The sequence below is a fragment of the Stenella coeruleoalba genome, assembly GCF_951394435.1.
Source record: "Stenella coeruleoalba genome assembly, chromosome: 5".
In the NCBI taxonomy this organism is placed as follows: Eukaryota; Metazoa; Chordata; class Mammalia; order Artiodactyla; family Delphinidae; genus Stenella; species Stenella coeruleoalba.
In genome coordinates, this window is record NC_137150.1 from 84,304,321 (window position 1) to 84,325,214 (window position 20,894).

The following is a 20,894-nucleotide window of genomic DNA, read 5'->3' on the forward strand; positions in this document are numbered from 1 at the left end:
GTCAACAATACAGCAGTCTGGAATGGAAATGACCCACTGTCTCTTCTGCCTCTGGCATCATTCAGAACCTTGCCAGCTGGGCTCCCAGGGCAGAGTCTTTATTACAGTGATGATGTAAGTGGCAGAGAGAATAGCTGGATTTCCAGATTCTGGGAAAAATGTATGACCCCAGCAGCCTTTTACCTTTTGATTTAAAAACTGAGTACGCTGGATATGGACGCCATTGAAAAAGGATAAATATGAAACCTCTTCAAGTCATTTTCACTGAGTCTTTTTTAGAGTATAACTACTCTTTAAGTAATGAAATATGACACACCATGCAATAGTTCTAATTAAAAACCCTCGGGTGTGTGCTAAGGCAAGAGGGAAATAAGAAGGATAGAGGTGACAATTTGCCCAAAAGTGAAAGGAAAATCATAGCAAGAGGATGTGAAGCTGAGAAAGAGGAGTGTGATTAAAGGACAGAAAGATTATGTCTCCATTTAATTATAAAATGCACAATTTAAATCGAATGTTAGACCTACTTAAAATGTACTTATGTAATTACACAATGGGTGTGTATGCTTCCAGGTGATTTCTCACTGCAATGTACTAGACATATCGACCAGTGATTTCCTTTATCGTTTTAATGTAGTTGCCAAGGGAAGAAAAGAGAAGGAAGCTCTGTCTGGTTAAGGGTTGATAACTGTCCAGCCATGTGATGGTTTAGTAAGAACTATGAGGAACTCTTGGGCTTCCCTGGTGGCGCAGTGGTTGAGAGTCCTCCTGCCGATGCAGGGGACACGGGTTCGAGCCCTGGTCTGGGAAGATCCCACATGCCGTGGAGCAACTAGGCCTGTGAGCCACAACTACTGAGCCTGCGCGTCTGGAGCCTGTGCTCCGCAACGGGAGAGGCCACAACAGTGAGAGGCCCGTGCACCGCGATGAAGAGTGGCCCCCGCTTGCCGTAACTGGAGAAATCCCTCGCACAGAAGCGAAGACCCAACACAGCCAAAAATAAATAAATAAATAATAATTAAAAATGAATATCTGCTTATATAAAAAAAAAGAACTATGAGGAACTCTTGAGCCCAATTTGCTGTCTACGTGGGTGTTACTATTTAATGGATCTCTCAATGCATAGCATGGCTCCACCATACTGGCCAAAGAGAATATAATGACCAGTACCCCGTTTCTCCTCTGGTGAGTAACAGTGAGTAAGGTGCTCACCTGGGGGAGACAGGTGAAGTCTTGTAGGGCCAGAGGCTAGCATTTAAGAGCTGAGCTTTTCTGGACAAGTAAAATCTCCTGAGATCCCCTGGAAAAGTCTGTTTTCCTCACCTAGGTAAACACTGTTATCCCCACAACGTGTTTTGTTGGGCTTTACATCTTCAGGAGAAAGAAAATGATTCTGTTTGAGAATGAGGCTAGAGAGGAGATTAAACAATTAATGTTTCATCTACCACAAGAGAAGAACAAGGGACGAAAATTAGAACAGACCTGGGAGCAGTCATCTATCCTTTTCTACGAGGAGATTGGTGATATAATGAAAGGAAAATAAGTAAAAATTTAAACCAGCCTATAGGATGAATACTGGGCAAAGAGAGGTGGAAAAAGATTTATTGGTGTGGCATAATAGCAAGATTTCCAATAGCCTATGTTTCTATAAGATGAATTTAACCATAGACTTACCACAGCATGTTCTCACCAAGAACTTCAGCTGAACCCACTGCTTTTCCAAAGCATGAGAAATTTCTTCATTCTGCTTTTTCACCCTGAGTTGAATCACCCCAGTGGTACTTGCAGTATTGTCATAATTGTTTCTTCTGGTAATGCTAAGAAGTGTGCTTCCTTGTTCTTTAAACCCACCCTCATTTTTTAAACATCAGTTAACTATAAAAGGACATTTATTAGTTTGATTTATTGAAGTGAATAAGCGAAACAAAGTTTTTCTTTCTGTGGAACCCAGTGTATCCTTGCAGGCTATGCACCCAACCCCTCACTCTCTTTGGTCTGGTCACTGCTGATGGTCTGCTGGGTCTATTCGTGCCAAGAAACACTGGTAGATATTCAGAGATTAGTGACCTTTTCTATCAATTGTCGTTGCTCAGCTGCTAGTGAGGATGTGGCCTTGAGCAAGTCAGTTCCCTTGATGTCCTCATCTGAAAAAAGAGGGGTTGGAGTAGATGAGCTTTAAGGTCTTTCCAGTTCAATCTCAGCTTCCATGACTCTAAGCAAGCATCTTTATTGCTTTTATTTTCTTTAATAAACTTTTTATTTTAGAACCTTTTTAACTTTTTACTTTATATTGGAGTATACTTTATTAACAATGTTGTGAAAGTTTTAGGTATACAGGAAAGTGATTCAGTTATACATATACATGTATCTATTCTTTTTCAAATTCTTTTCCCATTTAAGTTGTTACATAACGTGGAGCAGAGTTCCCTGTGCTGTACAGCAGGTCCTTGTTGGTTATCTGTTTTAAATATAGCAGTGTGTACATGTCAATCCCAAACTCCCTAACTATCCCTCCCTCCCCACCCTTCTCCCCTGGTAACCATAAGTTAGTTCTCTAAGTCTATTTTGTAAATAAGTTTATTTGTATCATTTCTTTTTAGATTCCACATACAAGCGATATCATACATTTCTCTTTCTCTGTCTGACTTACTTCACTCAGTATGACAATCTCTAAGTCCATCCGTGTTGCTGCAAATGACATTATTTCATTCCTTTTAATGGCTGAGTAGTATTCCATTGCATATATGTACCACATCTTCTTTATCCATTCCTCTGTTGATGGATATTTAGGTTGCTTCCATGTCTTGGCTATTGTAAACAGTGCTGCAATGAACTGTATCCTTTCGGACCATGTTTTTCTCTGGATATATGCCCAGGAGTGGGATTGCTAGATCATATGGTAGCTCTATTTTTAGTTTTTTAAGGAACCTCCATACTGTTCTCTATAGTGGCTGTACCAATTTACATTCCCACCAACAGTGTTGGAGGGTTCCCTTTGCTCCACACCCTCTCCAGAATTTATTGTTTGTGGATTTTTTGATGATAGTCATTTTGACTGGTGCGAGGTGATATCTCATTGTAGTTTTGATTTGTATTTCTCTAATAATTAGTGATGTTGAACATCTTTTCAGGTGCCTCTGGTCTATCTGTATGTCTCCTTTGGAGAAATGTCTGTTTAGGTCTTCTGCCCATTTTTTGATTGGGTTGTTTGTTTTGATGATATTAAGCCTCATGAGCTGTTTGTAAATTTGGGGGACTAATCCCTTGTCAGTCACATCGTTTGCAAATATTTTCTCCCAATCTGCGGGTTGTGTTTTCATTTTGTTTATGGAAAGACCTTAAAGCTCATCTACCCCAACCCCTCATTTTACAGGGGGATTTCCTTTGCTGTGCAAAAGCTTTTGAGTTTAATTAGGTCCCATTTGTTTATTTTTGTTTTTATTTCCGTTACTCTGGGAGATGGATCAAAAAAAATTATTGCTGTGATTTATGTCAGAGAATGTTCTGCCTATGTTTTCCTCTAAGAGTTTTATAGTGTCCGGTCTCACATTTAGGTCTTTAATCCATTTTGAGCTTATTTTTGTGTACGTTATTAAAGAATGTTCTAATTTCACTTTCTTACATGTAGCTGTCCAGTTTTCCCAGCACCATTTATTGAAGAGACTATCTTTCCCCTATTGTACAGTCTTGCCTCCTTTATCATAGATTAATTGACCATAGGCATGTGGGTTTATTTCTGGGCTTTCTGTCCTGTTCTATTGACCTATATTTCTATTTTTATACCATTACCATACTGTTTTGATGACTATAGCTTTGTAGTATAGTCTGAAGTCAGGGAGCCTGATTCCTCCAGCTCCATTTTTCTTTCTCAAAATTGCTTTGTCTATTTGGGGTCTGAATCAGCAGACATCAGCTAAGCACTAACCTGTGTTCAAAGCATTGCGCACTATGGGTACAAAGTAAAAATGGCCTCTGCCTTCAAGAAGCTTGGCGGGGGGAGACAAATTACACAAATAATTATTAGAGTCCATAGAATGTGGGAAGGGAGTGGTGCAAAAAGTGCTTGAGGATTTGAGAAGGGCACTTTCCTTTGGAAAATGTCTCATAAGCGAGGTGGTGTTTGGATAACCCCTAAAGAAGCTCTATGTAGACACTGGGAAAGGGGAGGAAAGACCATGACCATGGTGGGAACAAGTGGGACTTCTGCAGTGTAGAATGCACTGTAGAAAAAAAGAGTAAGAAATTAGATTGGAGCTATATTGTAGGAGCCTAGAATGCCAAGCTGAGAAGTTTGCATTTAATCCAGTAAGCAAAGAGCAAAGGAGTAATGTGTTTAGAATGGTACTTTAGAACAGTAAATGTAGTGTTGTTGTGAAGGATGGACTAGAGGTAAAGAGGATCTGAGGGAAGGGAAGCCGGTTAGGAGGCACTCACAGAAGTCTAGGCAACAGGTGATAAAAGGATCAATAGGTGTTGGGATAAAAAGTGAGTATTGATTCACAGCCTGAGTAAAAACCACAGGAGTTGGTAGCTGATTGGATATGGGAAATGAAAGAAAAGGAGGAACTAAAGAAGACGCCTCGATTGTAGTCACAAGTAACTGGACAAAGATGGTACCAGTAGCAGGAAATGGGAAGGCTGGAGAAGCAACATATTTTGAGGGAAGGGCAATGAATTCTGCTGGAAACTTTCTGAATTAGAAGTGCCTGTGCAGTGTATGATGGAGATGTGAGCTTCTCAGAGTTAGAGGCCCCATCTTATTCATCTTTTCTAGGTTCCTAATAGAGTCTATGTAAACAATGAATGAATGAACAAACAAGCAAATGAATCAATGAACCGATAACCAGTAGTTATTTAGAATTCAGGTCTGGAGCTCTGTAGACAAGCGAGAACTAAAGATAGCCATGTGGGTGTTCTCTATGGAGAAGTGACTGTTGAGGCCATGGAGGGTGGCTGTGTAGGCAAAGCTTGAGGAGAGAGAGAGTCTTGTGGCCTGTCTGCATTTAGGAAACAGGAGAGAGAAGGCAGGCCAGTGGAAGAGGCAGAAGAGAACTGAGAGCGGGAAGTCAGGATGATGCAGCGTCCCAATGAGAAGGGAGGAGAGTTTCCAGAATAAAGTGGTAATCAGGGCGCCGTGTGGCCAAAGGGGAAAGTCCTGGGAAAAGACCTCTGGGCCTGAGGCTCTGAGACAGACAAGGGTCCATTCTGTAGCCCCTGAGGCTGAACTCCTCGGGGTTAGAGGATATGGCAGAAAACAGAGGCTGTAGTGAAGGGTGGAGAGAAGGCAAGAGCTCAGAAACATGGCCAGGTCAGTGGGCGTTTTTAAGATAGGCAAGAATCTCAGAGCAGCAATGAGAGAGAGATTGCGGTGGAATGAACACTGGAAGAAGAGTCCGCTGTGGCCAGGCTTCCCCTACCCTCACCCTCCACCTCAACTCCAACTCAGGATCACAATGTCAGCTCCACACTGGTGGGTGCTGTTAACAGCTTCACACCAGACAGGCAGTCAGGTGGAAACACTGCAAAGGGGACCTGGACAACGCCCTCTCCCTCTCCCTCCCCTGACCCACTGTTCTCTGGTGCAAACTGCAGGACCCGACTCTCAACCAAGTCCCACGGTTCTGGCTCTATAGCATGAGCGATCAGCATCACCTCTTCATTTAACAGCCTTATCTTTGTTTGTTCCTTGTCTGATCCAGATGCAGCCGCTCTCTGCTCCCTGCCCCAATGAACATCTGCACTAGGCCCAAGCCTTGGAGTGATTTACCTGAAGAGTGACACCATTTATTTGAAAACTACTGTGAGTACATTATGCCTCCAATGAAAGGCTTCTTAGTTCACTTTGTTTAATTTTTTTAAAAAACTCACACAATTGTAAGAGCAGATGAAATTTTAGATGGCTTCATCTCTTGGGTGCAGCCAGGTGACCAGACTCAGTCCTGAAGTGCCTGCATTGGTTCTCCGCTTCCAGCCTGCAGTGCGCTCCCTGGGTAGCATCGCGCCTGCCTCGCGGGGTGGCTGTGCTGAGCTGCATCTGAGCGCACCTTGCGGGGACCGGTGCTGTTCTGCTTGGTCATCTGCGCCTCTGCCTGAAGCGGTGGCAGCTCCAGCCCTATCTGTTTGCTTCTCATCACCCTTCTTTGCCATTCTGTTGAATCTCACTGCAGCTTGTCATTTCACGCCACGCTGGACACATCCGAGAGCCAGCTTTCCGTGCCTGTGTCCACCTGTGATGTAGCTGCATCTGTGTCCCGTGCTGTGGTCTCCTTGTTATTCAAGGGGGCCAACACCCACCCTTGCAGCTGCGGGCTTCTTCGGCCACATCTCAAACCATTGTGCCCAGGTCAGCTCTGCCCTCTGGATGCATAGCTCTGAGTACTTGATTTAGTTCCCTCCACATCAGACATTTACGTAGAAGTACAACCCTTGCAAGTCAAGTTGCAGAAATAAGTTGGGGTAGGAGCTATGATGCCTACAGAAAAATACTGATGAAAGAGTGACATCAAGTATTCATTGATCATTGCTAGAAGTAACAGATGAATATATGCTCTCTTTTACTAGAAAAGCCAGAAATTTAAATTACTTAGAGGCTATGCATGCAAAATAATTATACATTTTAGAACAAAAACTCATTCTGGTTGTTATATTTACACATTTTCCTATATGGTGTGAGGAAGGTAACGGGATGGTGTTTTACAGACATTTCTGTTACTGGAAAACGCCAAACCTGGGAGACTAACATCCCTCTCAGGCTTCAGGTAGGATTTTCACATTCATATTTTCTACGTCTTTAACTATTCTGGCATAAATCAAACCCAAAGGGATGAAGTCAGAGTTTTGTGTTGTTTTATTTTGCATTGCATTTTACCTTTAATGCTGTCAGTCACCTGAATTGTAATTGGTGGTGACGGATATGAAGGCAATAGGCAGGCCTGCCTGGCCAGGTTGGAGGTGGGAACCATTAGGCTGATCTACAGTACCAATGTGCTCGAGGGACTGGGGACTAAAGACATGACAAAGGGTCAAAAATAGAGTGTCCTCATTCCATACCCGTGCAAGGAACTTGCTTGTGGAAGCACCTTCATTCGTCCTTAAGTTCAAGCGAAAGAATGCGTTAGAAATCCCCACATCTGGAGAGTTTTCTGAGTTTTTCTTCATCACAGAGTAACTATTGCCGGTGCAGGTATCACAGGCACACCGGGATGCAGCCTGGTCCCAAAGTTTCAGCCTGGTTTATCCTTTGGGAGGGAAGAGAGTCTTTGCCACTCCTACCTTCCTGTACTGCAGAGAACCCATAACCAGACCTAGAAATCAGGAGCTAAGATTTCCTAAAAATCTCCGGGAAGCCCACAAGGGAGCCGGGCTGTTTGTGCCATTGGACATATTTCCTCTATGCAGAATTCCAGTGCCTGCATTCATGTTTTGCAGGTCCTAGAGAATGGACAAATTGAGTTCTAATCCTTGCAGCCTTTGCTTTTCAGAAACCCAGCTTCCTCATATGTAAAAGAGAAATAATAAAACTTACAGAGACTTGATAGGTGCAAACCTTCATTCAGTAAGGTGAATATGGTATAAAAATGTGGACTAATTATAAACGTATCCCTCCCTATGGATTCACAATACCTGGGTGAAGTCTCAAGGCCTGGAGGTGGGTAAGGAGAGAGTGAGTGTTAGATTTTAAAGCCTACCCACTCCCACACCACCTGCACGACTGGGCTCGGCAACCTGCCTACCTACCTGGATTGTTGCAATGACTAAATGAGATAATGTGTATGTAGCGTCTGGCACAGCAGACATGAGTATATTTACTCAGCCAACTAAAATTTACCGGGCATTTACTATGTGCCAGGCACTGTTCTAGGCACTAGGGGTGTGGCACCGAACAGAACAAACCAAAAATCCTTGCTCTCACATAGCTTATGTTCAGTTTTCTTCCCCCATAAATTACAAATAGACAAAACAGGTAAATGGACACTAAGAGAGAACTGATTTCATTCGATTTGCTGTGTCTTTCCTTCCAGAAAGTATAATTGAGAAGAAAAGGGTAAAGGAGATGGAGAGGGGGAAAATAGGTATGCTTATTCATCTCCCCCTCACCCCTGACACACATACACAAAACCCCAGAACATTCTCTGCCCTGATGCGTGGCCCAGGAGACCGACCTCTCCGGACCACGTTACCTAGGCTGCCTTCTCCTCTGGCTTCCCTTTGAATTTAGGCAACAGGACGCATCAGCAAGAGACATGAGAGTGGGAGGAGAGTGGGGTCAGGGTATTATGAGTCCAGCCCCTTCCCTACTCCAGTTCTGACTAGACTTAGGGAACTCCACCCCTTTCCTCGCCCCTTCAGTTTAGCAGTTTAAAGCTGAGATTAACAACCTCACACTATTGCTAGTCCCTGGTGTATCACCATCCCTTGGGGATTCCCTAACCTCCTCTGTACCCCAGTAGAGAGTCCTTTCATTACACTCTTTTCAGTTAAAACCTCTGAGTGTGCCATCTGTTTCTTGCCAAGATCCTGACTGATACAGTGAGGGAGAAATATACTGAAAAACATTATAAATCAACCTTGCCAAGAAGGTTGAAAAATTGAGAGAATAAAATATTTTAATCATGAAAACATCTTAAATGGATCCGAGAACATTAGACCAAGCGGTGAAAGGATAAATCGTAAGAAGACGTGATAAGATAGAGTGCCAAGGTTGGTTTCAATGAATAGACCGTAGTGCTCAGGTTTGATGGGCTTCTCTAGGCCAAGTGTAGCTTGCTTGACCCTCACCTTCAAGAGGAGCTAATAGTGTAGTAGCAGCAGTGACAAACACGTGAACAGAAAGAAGGTGTCGGGGGGGTAATACGGTAAAATCAAAGCGTTGAAGAGTTTGCTTATCCTAGCGTTCTTTCTGCCTTTGCTGCAATTACAATCCATTTGCCCCTGCCCAAAGCTAGATATTAAAAAAGATAAAGGAAGTGCCTCCTTCTAGGTGAAATGATGAAAACCGCAGAACTGATGCTGTCTGTGAAAGAGCTGCCCTCATGGGGCACTGACCGTGTGCCAGCGCCATGCCAATCACTTGACAGGAAGTGTCTCATTTAATCCTCACATCAGCCCTAGAAGGTATTATTATTTCCATTTTACAGATGAGGAAACTGAGGCCCAGAGAAGCAGAGGAATCTGCCTAGGGTGCACAGCTACTGATGGTAGAGCTCAGTTCTACTACCAACCCCCACTGGGGTGGTTTGTTACCACCTCCCCTTTGCCCCTCTTCCCAAACACTCTACTAAGCCTCTTGCATGTATTATTGGGAAGGAGAGCAAAGAAATAGTTACCATGCCAAAACGATTGGGGTGGGGGAAGGAGTTGATGAGCAAGGTCACCATTGTCAAAATTGTCATGATCCAGTGACTGAGTATTTATCAAAAAGACGTTCTGACTAATCCTTTTCCATCCAACCAGGCTGATAAGTGGAAGGCATGTTAATGTGCAGGAGAGGGTGGGAGCCCAGCGAAGAGAGAAAATTGGGAGAGGGGGACAGACGAGAACACTCTTCCCTCAGCAGCCCCCGGAGACTGATGAGAGCTCACACAGATAAAATATTTATTTTCCATGTTGCCGAAAGCATTGCCATCACTGCATGTGTGCAATATGTGCAAAGAAGTGTGAAATCTATACATCAAATGCCACCGACCTAGTTAATTTCCGTGCATTTAACATGCTGAATGCCTACCATCTCCTCCGTATGTTTTCATGTATATTTCTTGACACATAAAATACGGTCTTAGCAAGGAAAGAGCCAGCATCTTCCACAGCCTTACTCACTGCTATGTTTCAGCCCAAAACTTGTTGCCAGGGCCAGCACAAGGGGAGTTAAAAACCAGTAGGTCCTGCCGGCTAACTCAGCCTCCCGTCACCTTAAATCGCCTTCCCAGTTCTTGAAGCAGCCTTCTTCTGTAACAGAAATGTCTGTAGTGGGGAGATGAAAATGTGTTTGTTCTCTTTGGACAATTGGGAGATAGAATGTCAGAACTGACCGTTGAAACGCAGGTGCCTGCGGCCACACTTTTTTTGAATGCAGAGCTCCACCCGTGCGGCGGGAGGAAGTGCACAGTGATTGGTCTGTTTCTCTGCGGAAGTGTTCGCGTACACCCAGTTTTGCTTTGCATGTATTTACGAAACATCTGCCCTTTTCTTGTTCTTAAATCCTTCCCCCTCACCAGCCCCCTTTCTCCTTTCTCCCATTTTCTTTCTTTGTTGTCGTTGGCTCGCCTAATTTTTCACTGGAGCTTTCATTTTCCGGTTGAGGGGCGACTTCATCAGAGTGTATAATTTTAACATTGAGGGAGGGAGGGAGGGAGGGAGAGGGAGAGAGAGGGAGAGGGAGAGAGAGGGAGAGGGAGAGGAGAGAGAGGGAGAAAAGAGGCTAAGCGGCCGGCCAGAGCTTGGCAAACCAACCTTTGGCATGGTGACCAGAAGGAAGGTTCTGGTGTGGTGGGGAGTTTGCCTGACATGCTGCCTGGAGTCCGCCGGTGTGCTGCTGCCCTCTACAGGCTCCAGGGAATAGTGCACAGCCACCGAGGCTTGGAGAGACTTGCCCTCAGATGTGCTGTGCTTATATAATTCTTTTACACAGCCAAAGAAGGCATTTTCAATTAATTACTACAGGACTTGCTTTTTCCTCCTTAATAAAATATGAACTGCAAAAATAACTGCAAAATAAAAGGGTCAAAATAACTGCACCTGTGCATGTCTAGATGTAGATTGCTGCCACGTTTTAGTGTTTCTCAGGTCTGGAAAAAGGAGTACAAGAGAACTACTAGAGAGTGAGATGGAAAATGAATTGTTTCTAAGGACAATGAGTGTCTCTCTGTTATCTGTGCAGTTGGGAAACGGCCCAGTGGTCTAAGGACAAGTAAAGTGATATTAGGCAAATGAAGGGCTGAGCCCAAAGGTTGAGTTTTCAGTATTTTCTGTTTGTAGAAGTGGTTTCAGTGCCTCTGTGCTCTGAATGTTCTCCAGAGGTGACCCTTGAGACAACAAACAGGAGAATATGATGCAAGATGTCAGTTAGAAAGCAGGATCAAATCTAGGGAAGGAAGCAAGGCCATCGATATAAAGAACAATACTTTTGTTAAAGTTAACTTTTGCAAAGTTAAAAATAAAAGAGTAATGTTGGTGGGTTGACCACGTACTCATGTTTGAAAGAGGGCTTCCTTAATTTCCTGAAGCACACATCTGAAACTAGCCTAGGCCTTGTTGATGAGTATCAGAAATAATTTTTTTTTTCCGTTAAGTGATGTCTGTCAGTGTTTCATCCCGATATTTAAATGATTCATGAGGACCAGCCTAGCTTCAGCGGGCAAAGTGGTCCTACTCTTATCAAATGCACTTCATGGATTCAAAGGAAAAGCAGCCAGTCGATGTAGATTTCCCTGCTGCATAAAGAATAGGAAACTTAATTGGGATTCAGACTATAACTATTTTCAAAATATACTTTAATTTCAACTCAATTTCATTCCATCAACACACCTATATTGAATGACAGCTTTGTCTAAGCAACTCCACTTAATGGTATACACTAGACAGCAAATCTGGGAGGGCAGAAACCAGGCTTGTTTTATTTCCTAGCCTATGCTGGCACATCATAAGCACATAAGTATTTGTGAAATGAATACATGAATAAATGAATAGTGGGAGGGAAGGAAGAAGGAACGAATGGGTGAACACAGGGAATTCAAAAATAGCTATGACATTCTTTTCACCCTCAGAGAGTTTACAGTCTCATAGACATGGAATTCACCTTGACTGTCAGCCTAATGTGGTCATCTCAGATTTAGTGAATCAAAGCTGTGGGAGTAGAGAAGTCAAGGAGGATGGGAGTCAGAAAGTAAACAACAGTCTGAATAAAAGGTGTTACGGTGATAGCAATGGAAATATAGATGCGCAAAATATGAAGGAAGCACAATTGTCAGGACTTGACAAACTGGCTTTAAGGCAGAGGAAGGTGTATGACCCTGAGGTTTCCAACCCGGTGGCAAACCTGGTGACAGACAGCAGTGATAGAAATAGGGACCGTAGAGGAAGCGTTGGTTTCCATGGGAAAAAAATGAGTTGGGTTTTGGAAACTTTGATCTCGGATACTTCCCTACACTGAAAACCAGAAACAAGCTCCTTGAAGGTCCATGTAGACCCTCAAGATTTGGGGGTTTGTTCCTTAGTCACCCATTCAACAAAGGGTGGGTAAAGGAATCCAATTTGTTGCTTTTGTACTGGCTTCCTCCATCCTGAAAAATATGTCTGAAAGCTCTCCTTCTATTTTCATCTTTACCATGCCATCTCTGCCTCCTGCCCTCTGGAAAAGCAGATTTGATTTCACAACCTGTTGGACCAGAAACACAGCATGCTAATCATAATACCATATTCTGCAAGGGCAGATTTAACTACCCAGTACAGCAAATTTCAATACAAAAATTCTGTATAACAAGTCCATTGCCATGCTTAGAGAAACAAGGGAAACATGGGAACAGACCTACTTACAACAAATTCTGTACCACACATATTCTCCTACCAAAAAAATGAAAGAAAATACTCTTTCTGTTCACCATACACATGATGATAAAAAAGGCACAGAACCAAGAAAATTGGGGGGGGATGTTCAGGATATGACAAATAATCCAGTTGGGTTTGACTAGGGCCTGGGGTGTGTGCAGCATAAGCTAAGTATTTATTCATTTACATCAGTTGCATGGTTCTAGGGAGAGGAGCTGACTGATGGCTGAGCTGTTTTACTTCTTATTCCTGGTCCCAAACAATTAGTGACAATTACTTTCTAATTCCCTTCACCCATCTCTTTTCAAACACACAGTCCCAAACACACAATCACACTCCTGTACTCCAGGATCATGTACTAAATCAAAAAACAAAGGGAATCTTAAGCTTCACGTGGGTAAAGAGTTGGAATAGAGGATCTCTGTGTGACACCTTCCTTCTTTACCTACTGGAGTCTAAGCTCTTCTTTTCACTTTTCATTTGCTGCTTTAACAAATCCTTTCATCACTACCCCTCTCATCTGTACAACCTGCAAATTTAGATCGTGATTTGAAATTATGTGTTGATCTAAAATAAAATCTAATAACAGCAAGAAAGTTGACTGTTACATAATGTGTTCCATGACTAGAAACTGAAAACTGGAAGGAACCTTTAAGGCCTTCTAATCCAAGCCCTTTATTTTACAGATGAGGAAACTGAAGCCCAGAGAGGTGAAGTGAGGTGCCCAAGGCCACACAGCAAGTTAGAGGCACAGCTAGTACCATAGCTCAAGTCTCCAGACTCCCAGTCCAGTGCTCCTCCCATTACTCCACGGGTCCTGTCTCTAAGCTTCCTGACAAATGCTAGAACGGTAAAACCTCCACTAGTATTTTTCCAGACCATGTTAAAACTCTTAAGGGGGGAAAAAAGGATGCTTTCTTGGATAATGTCAGCCATACGTAGCTCAAGCTGTCTGAAGTTCTGGGACAGGGTCTTTTTATGCAGCCAACAGAGTCCAAATGTGGTGCTGTTTGCTTGGCCCATATGCTTTCATGTGTTCCCAGTTAGGCCATTACTGGAGGGAAAAAAACAAGAATCAGCTTGTTTTAAAACAAGGGACATACTGGACTCCCTCCCATCCCCCCTCAGAAAAAAAAAAAAATCAAGTTATCTTTAACAGATTCTAAAAATGCCTTTTCCCAAATATGCAGTCAGTTCCTTCAAAGGGCCCTTTGTTTATTTTCAGGAAGAAACCCAAGACAGCTGAAAACCAGAAGGCATCTGAGGAGAATGAGATTACTCAGCCGGGTGGATCCAGCGCCAAGCCGGGCCTTCCCTGCCTGAACTTTGAAGCTGTTTTGTCCCCAGGCCCAGCCCTCATCCACTCAACACATTCACTGACAAACTCTCACGCTCACACCGGGTCATCTGATTGTGAGTACACCACTTACACCACTAAGGTGATGGTGTCTTCGCGGTGCTGGGAGCAGGCTTCTCCCCCGGGTTCGGGCTTTTTTGCATTCAGAGCAAGCTGTTTCCGTTTGGTCTTCTAAAGTAGCCAAAGGTAACTTGCCACCATTTTGAGTCAGCCAACATCTATATTTTCAAAGCTAGAGTGTATTTCAAACCCAGGTGACCAGCCATTTGGCCTCAAAAGGCTGATTAATTACATCCATCACATTCTCTTTCATAACATTGACTCAAACACAGAAGCCGTGTTGCTGTTTTCTAATTATTCTTTTGTCCCCATGATCTGGATAATGGTACTTCCACCATGACAAAATTGAACAACCAAATATGGACCTCAAAAGGAAACTTCCATTTTGAGATTACATAACACAAGTCAGCTTTGCATTAGTTATTGTAGCTTGGCTGAATTTCTGTCTTTCCAGTTTTTAATTTATTTTGAAGTGGTTAAAGGACAGCATAAATTTACAGAAGAAAAGAGAATGGCTTCCAAGAATTCAGAAGCCACCCAGACTTCACGTAGCCAATAAGAATTTAGGTTAAAAATATTTTTTAATTAAAAAAACTGCCTATGGGCTAAATTTGGAAACGGGCAGCTTAATGAGATTGTCACTACTGAAATCACTCCGTTGCTGTTTGTTTTTGCTGTCTTCCCACTAATCTGAGAGTCGTCACTTCTTCAAATTCTATTTTAAGAAAGATGATAAATCACGTTTAGGAGGTATTTTCTGAAACGTTACTGAATACTTCAGAGAGAAAGAAACACATGTGTTGACAATGGAAAGGAATGGAATCACTTGGAGTCCAATCGGAAAGAATATTCCTTTTAGTCTTGGAGATACCCGACAACTATTCAGAACTGATCTCCACAGTGGATGTCAGGCAGAAAGCTGGCGTATTCATCTTTGGATTAAGATAAGACCAAGAAAGTTTTATTTTCAAAAAAGGACTCCATTTATCCTGTCCACAAAGCAAAAATTATTAATTAGGAAATGAGATTCTAAATCTCCTGTCGTTATTTTTCTGACAAAGCAAACGTAACTCCGCAAAAAGGGTGAGAGGTGAATGAGCCTGGGACATTCCATTCCCTACTTTCTTCATCATAATAGTCCCTGGATAAAGGGACATGACCAAGGGGTTGGGGTTTGGGTGAAGGAGCCTTTTTCTACTCGTGACTGAGCTGAGACCACACTCCGGCTGTCACTAGAAAACGAAATGAGAAATAACAGGCTCCAAGTCTCTGCAGCCCATGTAAGTTGTACAAAGCTGCTGCTTCTATACAGAAACTTGGGGGTCAGAAGCAGGGACTGTGTTCAGTGGACCATCAAAATGGTAACATCCTTGGCCTTCTTGCCTGGCAGTCTCCAGCCTAACAGTAATTACAGGAAGAACTGGAAAATAGCGTGGCACGGTGCCCATAGACATGTGCGTACTGTCCCTACCTACCAGGAAGGTAGCCTGCTCCTGTGGAGAAGGACCTGGAGCTCCTGCATGCAGACCTCCAATGCCTGGCTTTCTGCCACAGCTTATGGGGAAGATTACATAGAATGGCCTTAGCCCAGAAATCCCATTACAATAAAATGAATGTTTTGCTGAATAGAAAGAGCACTGGGCTCTGTGTACTATACTTTACCATAAGCATCATCTGACTAGGCCTTGGCGTTAGCTTGGAATATGTACAAGGCACAGCCCCTTGGTGACCCTGAGGAAGCCAGTGGATCCAAGCTCAGTAAGGTCTGAATACAGTTGGAAGGAGAACAAATAGGGAGGAGAAGCCTAATCTCCAGCTGTTCAGAAAGTCCTTCTGATTTTGCCATTAAGATGTATAAGTCTTCTCTGCGCCAACCTGTTGTTTAAATTGATTATACTTTTCCCCAAATATATTTGGATTGTAGTTTGTCCTGATTTGAGCCTACACTTAGAAGAAAATTGTTTTGAGGAAAGATTCACAGAAATCTGTCCATTTGGAGTTTGCTTGAGAGAAGACAGGAAAGAGGTTTATTTTAAGCTGTTAAGATTTTTGGATGCTCTTCTTGCATTCAAGAGGATTTTTTTTTTTTTTTTTTTTTTTTTACTTTCAAATGTCACTCTTACCGTAGATTAATTTAAAAGCCTAATTTCTTTAAGGTAAAATATTCAGTGTCTATTTAGAACTAACAGATTTGGAGCATTTAAAAATAGTGCCCTTGACTTGCTAGTATCTTTAACTTCGGAAACATTCCACCAGTATGTGGTGTTCCAAGCTTTCACAAGTGCCTGAATTTTTACAGCACCTTTTTATTTGTCATGTGTTGAGCAAAATCATTCTTAGTCATGCCTTATTGTCCATTCCCCATCAGTCATTATAATTCTTCCCAATTTACAGATAGATGAATGACACCCAGATAGATGAATGCCGTGCTTAGTAGTTACCTCGTTCAGACACGGGGAGAGGGAGAGGGGGATGTCTGTGGATTTGCCCTCACTGTGAGCAGCCTGCATTCTCAGTTCTGAGCCTGGAGATGGCATTCCTGGCTCGAAACAGGCATCTTGAAAATGTTCAGCTACTCATATTGGTGACGAGGTTATAGAACACAATGGGTAAGCATCCCCACGGAAGAAAAGTCAGCTCTGCATATGAACTGATCAGGGTGGGCAAGCCATGGCGTTGTTGCATCTGAAGCACACAGGCCGTGTATTGGAGCAAAGAGAACAAGTCCAACCCCTTAAATTCTCAGTTGGCTATTTAACCTACGAGCCACTTCAAATTCAGCAGAAGATCCCAGTAAAAGTCAAAGCAAGAGGGAATATGGCTGAGAAACGCTTTCCTCGGTGAAATGATGAGGTTAATACCGCTACTGAAATGTGTGCTGCTTTTCAGTGCACCCACTACCATCACCTTTTAGCAATATTCCCCCATCACCCCTTAGCTTGTCACCTCGTCACCATTTCTAACAATCTCATGGTAAACAAACGCAGAGGATGGGAGCGGAAGGCATCAGGATGAGTTTCGGAACGCAAAGGGTACCAAACCCCTAGGCGTTTGACAGAACAGTTCCCACTGCACAGGCTGAGGATGAGCCGAGCCAGGCTCTCCCTCTAAACACTTAACAGGACTAAACCAAGTCGGGAGAGCAGACGAAGCTCTCCGCGGGAAAACCTTTCTTGACAAATACCAAGCCGTAGCACATCACAGTCATGTACATGTGGAAGATGCTCCCATTTTGTTTTCCCCCGAATAAGGCTCCCACTGAAGGGAGAGGCGATTCTCCACCCCCATCCCACCCCCGTTGGCAGTGTCCCTGCTTTGGGCTGTAGAACCACCTAAGTCCAATGTCTTTGTTTCGTTGGAAGCTGACATCCGTGGTTACTTACCTTCTCAGGTTTTGCACTGGCCTCATCAGATCATCTCATTTTTTGTGTCCTTGCCAAGATGCGCTTACGCATTAGCGGTTTTTATTTATTTTTAATTTAACCTTTACACATTACCAAACTGTTGTGAGGGTGGGTTTAACTTTAGCTCGCTAGGCAGCATGACCCTGCCGGGCTGAACACTGTCGAGGAGTTGGGTAGGTCCTTCCTTGGCTCTCTCTTGCCGTCCACCTTCATTGGCCTTCCCCCTCCCACCCCTTTGCCTCAGTCCCCAAGCCTGAAGATATCAGTACACTTGGTTCAGTGTGAACTTTTAAGCAATTTTTTTAGAGAACAAAACAAAGAGGATTTTTTATGGCAAACTCCATTAATGCCACATTAAGGCTGACATTTTAATTACCCCAAAGTCAGGAAATGCAAAGTTCAGGTTCCCACAGCAAAAGAAACTGTCCCCTTGAGTCCCAGCATTATAGCAGATTCTTTCATTCCCGGATTACACAACACCAGGCGTGGGGACATTGTTTTTCATCCACGTACGTGGAAAGGAGCACAGCTTTTATCCTTTGTTTTTTTCCTGTAACTACAGTTGAGGATATGGGTCTTTAGCTTCCCTTCCCAAACCATCTATATGTATTATCCTGGAACGGAAGATGATTAGAGCTCTACATGTGCGCACGGACAGAATTAAAGTTGCTGTGGGAACATTAACTCTGATTTCCGGACTTCCGTGCCAGTCACATTTAAACCATAATGTTGTAATTTTTGGCATGTAATCAATGTGCATTTCATGTACACAGACAGAAAGAAGCATAAAATGTATTTTAAAGAGCAATTAATTACTAACTTTGTGATTAAAAAACATTTGGTGCATGTTCCTTCCCATTTAGCATCAGCTGCTGGTCTTAGCCAGGCCTAATAGATGACATACTGTGTCTCATCCTGCATCTCAGATGTACTTACTGTATGTTCCTGTTCTTCTAGATAATTAATTCCCTTAGTAAAGCTGTAGGGGGAAAAGAAAATGGAAGGAATATGCAAACATGTAAATAGGGTAAAGGATATTTTGAAGGAAATGATTCATTTCTGCAAATAAACCTTAGTCCCTGATAAAGAGCCAGAAATCTGCTAAGTGGGTGTAGACAGAGGTTTCTGGCCACCTTAGAACATCTGGTCCAGGGCCATCAGAACAACTTCAAAGCAGATTTCCCCCTGAATTCTGGGCATGCCCAGTGGGGGAGTGATTTTACTCTGTAATAACTCTTCAGGCTTAAGGCTTAAAAAGTTGTCTTACTCTGTAACAGCTTTTCAGTTTATATTCAAACTGGAAAAAAAAAGTTGTAGGGACTCATGTAAAATAGAGGTTTTTCCAAAGAATCCCTGATTTACAGAGCAGTGTTTTTAATTCCTTTAGATTTGAATCTGGTTGACCTATTTGTGTTAGAGAGGGAAGTGTTTCAAAAATAACTGTTTGAACAAGTTTGTTAGTAAAAAGGATTAGTAGCAATATTCTAAGGTACAGTGTTTAAGAACACAAATACTTGAAGGTTTATTTGAAACTGGGTGAGATAGAGTTTTTACTGAAGGGATGTGTCGTCTAAAAGCTCAGGTCAAGCTTTAAGGGGAACATGCTTATAGAGAATTTGAACCTCTGTACTTGTCATTTCTTCATTATCTCTTCTGTTGTGTATTCCTTTTGTTTAGCTTGGTTGTGTGTAGTAGCTAACCTTTAAGAAAAAGACTTCAGTTTTACAGGGCTCTGATTGCTTTTACTTGGGCTGTCTGTACGTGTGAATGCATGTCTGTATGAGTGAAAACCGCTCAAGCAAGTTTGAAGGTCTCTTTGGCAAATTCGACTGCGTGTTCAGAAAGTTTCCAATCAGAAAGCTGATTCAGAGTAAAACCTTCCAAAAACTTCCTGAGGCACCTGTTCGCATGAAAAGATTGGATTTCTGCTGGAGGTGCTCAGAAGGCAGTGTTTATAACTGAAGATCTCTGTTTGGAGTGCCAAAAAATGAAAAACATTTTCGCCCCCAAAAAAACCTCCATAAATGTTCAAAATGTATCATCAAACAAAAGCTTCATTTGGATTCAAATGCATGTATCTCAGCAGATGTGTCTAAGCTAACTGGAATCCCACAGGAGCAGCTGAACTGGATTTTGGTATGTCTTGATAACTGAAAGAGTTATTCTTAGACTTTGGAAGGACAAAAATGGTCCATCTGTGAAGAACTGTAATAGAGACATGACAAAAAACAGCATCCTCTGAAAGAGTTTATTTATGGAATTTAGGACAAGTTGGACAATCCTGAAAACACTTTGGGGTCACACTAATTTGCAGAAGAAATAGAGTCAAAATGGGATGAAATAAGCCACTACAGATAGTTATTATCCTATGGCTTGCTATTAATTTTCTCATAGATTCCATATCAGTTAAACAGTAAATAGAGCATCTTGGATGTAACTAAATGCTCTCAGTGTCCCCAGAGTGTCTCACATTCCTCTTTATTCTACTTCCTATAAAGAATTATATATTTACCTTTTCATTGCTAACAGTTTAATCTTGTTTTCCTGCTATTTCATTAACCAAGTAAACCTCTTACTTATTAAGTGTGGATTCATTTCTTTAAAGATTGTCTTTCCCTCTTTAAAAGTCACCTTTCTTTTCCTGAGTTAATTGATACATAATCTCATTAGAATTATTTTTATTACCTTTGATACCCTCTTATTTAGAGGTTTCAGTGTAAATCCCACACTTATACATTAGAAGGCCAGTTAGTTTTTTTTATTTGCTCTAATTTCCTAGAGTTTCCACTTAATATATCTGGGGACACATTTATTTTTAAAAATCATATGTCTTGAAGTTTCATGTCACAATCTACCTCTTTTTATGAAAGTGTTTCTCTTTTTAATAAAAATTGTCCTCTCCCTACAATGCTAATGTACCTGGACATCTTCCATAGCCACTTGACTCAGTAACTTCCGGAAGTCACTCTTAACCTTGTTCACTCATGCCTTTCTCCATTTAGCCATGCATCAAATGCTGTTGAACCCCTGCGTCTGTGCCAAGACCTCAGCTAGGACCAGGGGTGAAGATACAAACAAAATACCGTCCCCACACTTTAGGAACTCATGGTGTTCCCACACACTTTCCCCAACTTTTAAACCTGTAAAAGGGGACATACAAATGTGGTATGAAAATGTCTGATGATGCACAAAAAGCTCCCAACCTCCTGAAGCAGTGGAAAGGGCTTCGCAGGGGAGGTGACATTAGACCTGGACTAGGAAGGAATAGGTGTGTGTAAAGCTGAAGAGGGAAGAAACAACCTTCCAGGCAGAAGGAACAGAAGCAAAACCACAGAGGCACAAAAAAGAGCATGGTGTTCTCAGAAAAGAGAGCCGTTCAGTTACCAGACTCAGACCTTCTTACGGTTTGCCTCATTTTAATATAAACTCACAGGACAGTTTGTATTTGGGTAACATTGCCTGTCACTAAAAGTCAGCTGGGCTGAGCTACATGTCCCTTTAGAGACATTTGCTTTCCAAATAAATAATAAAGC

The 20,894-nt window shown here is 42.4% G+C and overlaps 1 protein-coding gene across 24 annotated transcripts in view; it reads left to right on the forward strand.

Annotated features, from left to right (window-relative positions):
- Positions 1 to 20,894, forward strand: part of ZBTB20 (zinc finger and BTB domain containing 20) — an 812,397-nt gene that overhangs the window by 743,567 nt on the left and 47,936 nt on the right. For 21 of the 24 annotated variants that reach the window (XM_079921758.1, XM_079921766.1, XM_079921765.1 and 18 more), the window contains 3 exons: positions 5,697 to 5,797; positions 13,227 to 13,390; positions 13,766 to 13,953. In XM_079921758.1, the coding sequence (XP_079777884.1) occupies positions 13,380 to 13,390; positions 13,766 to 13,953 (199 nt within the window). In that variant the 5' untranslated portion in view covers positions 5,697 to 5,797; positions 13,227 to 13,379. The remainder of the gene's footprint in view (positions 1 to 5,696; positions 5,798 to 13,226; positions 13,391 to 13,765; positions 13,954 to 20,894) is intronic. The other 3 variants (XM_079921763.1, XM_079921764.1, XM_079921770.1) reach the window with 2 other exon arrangements.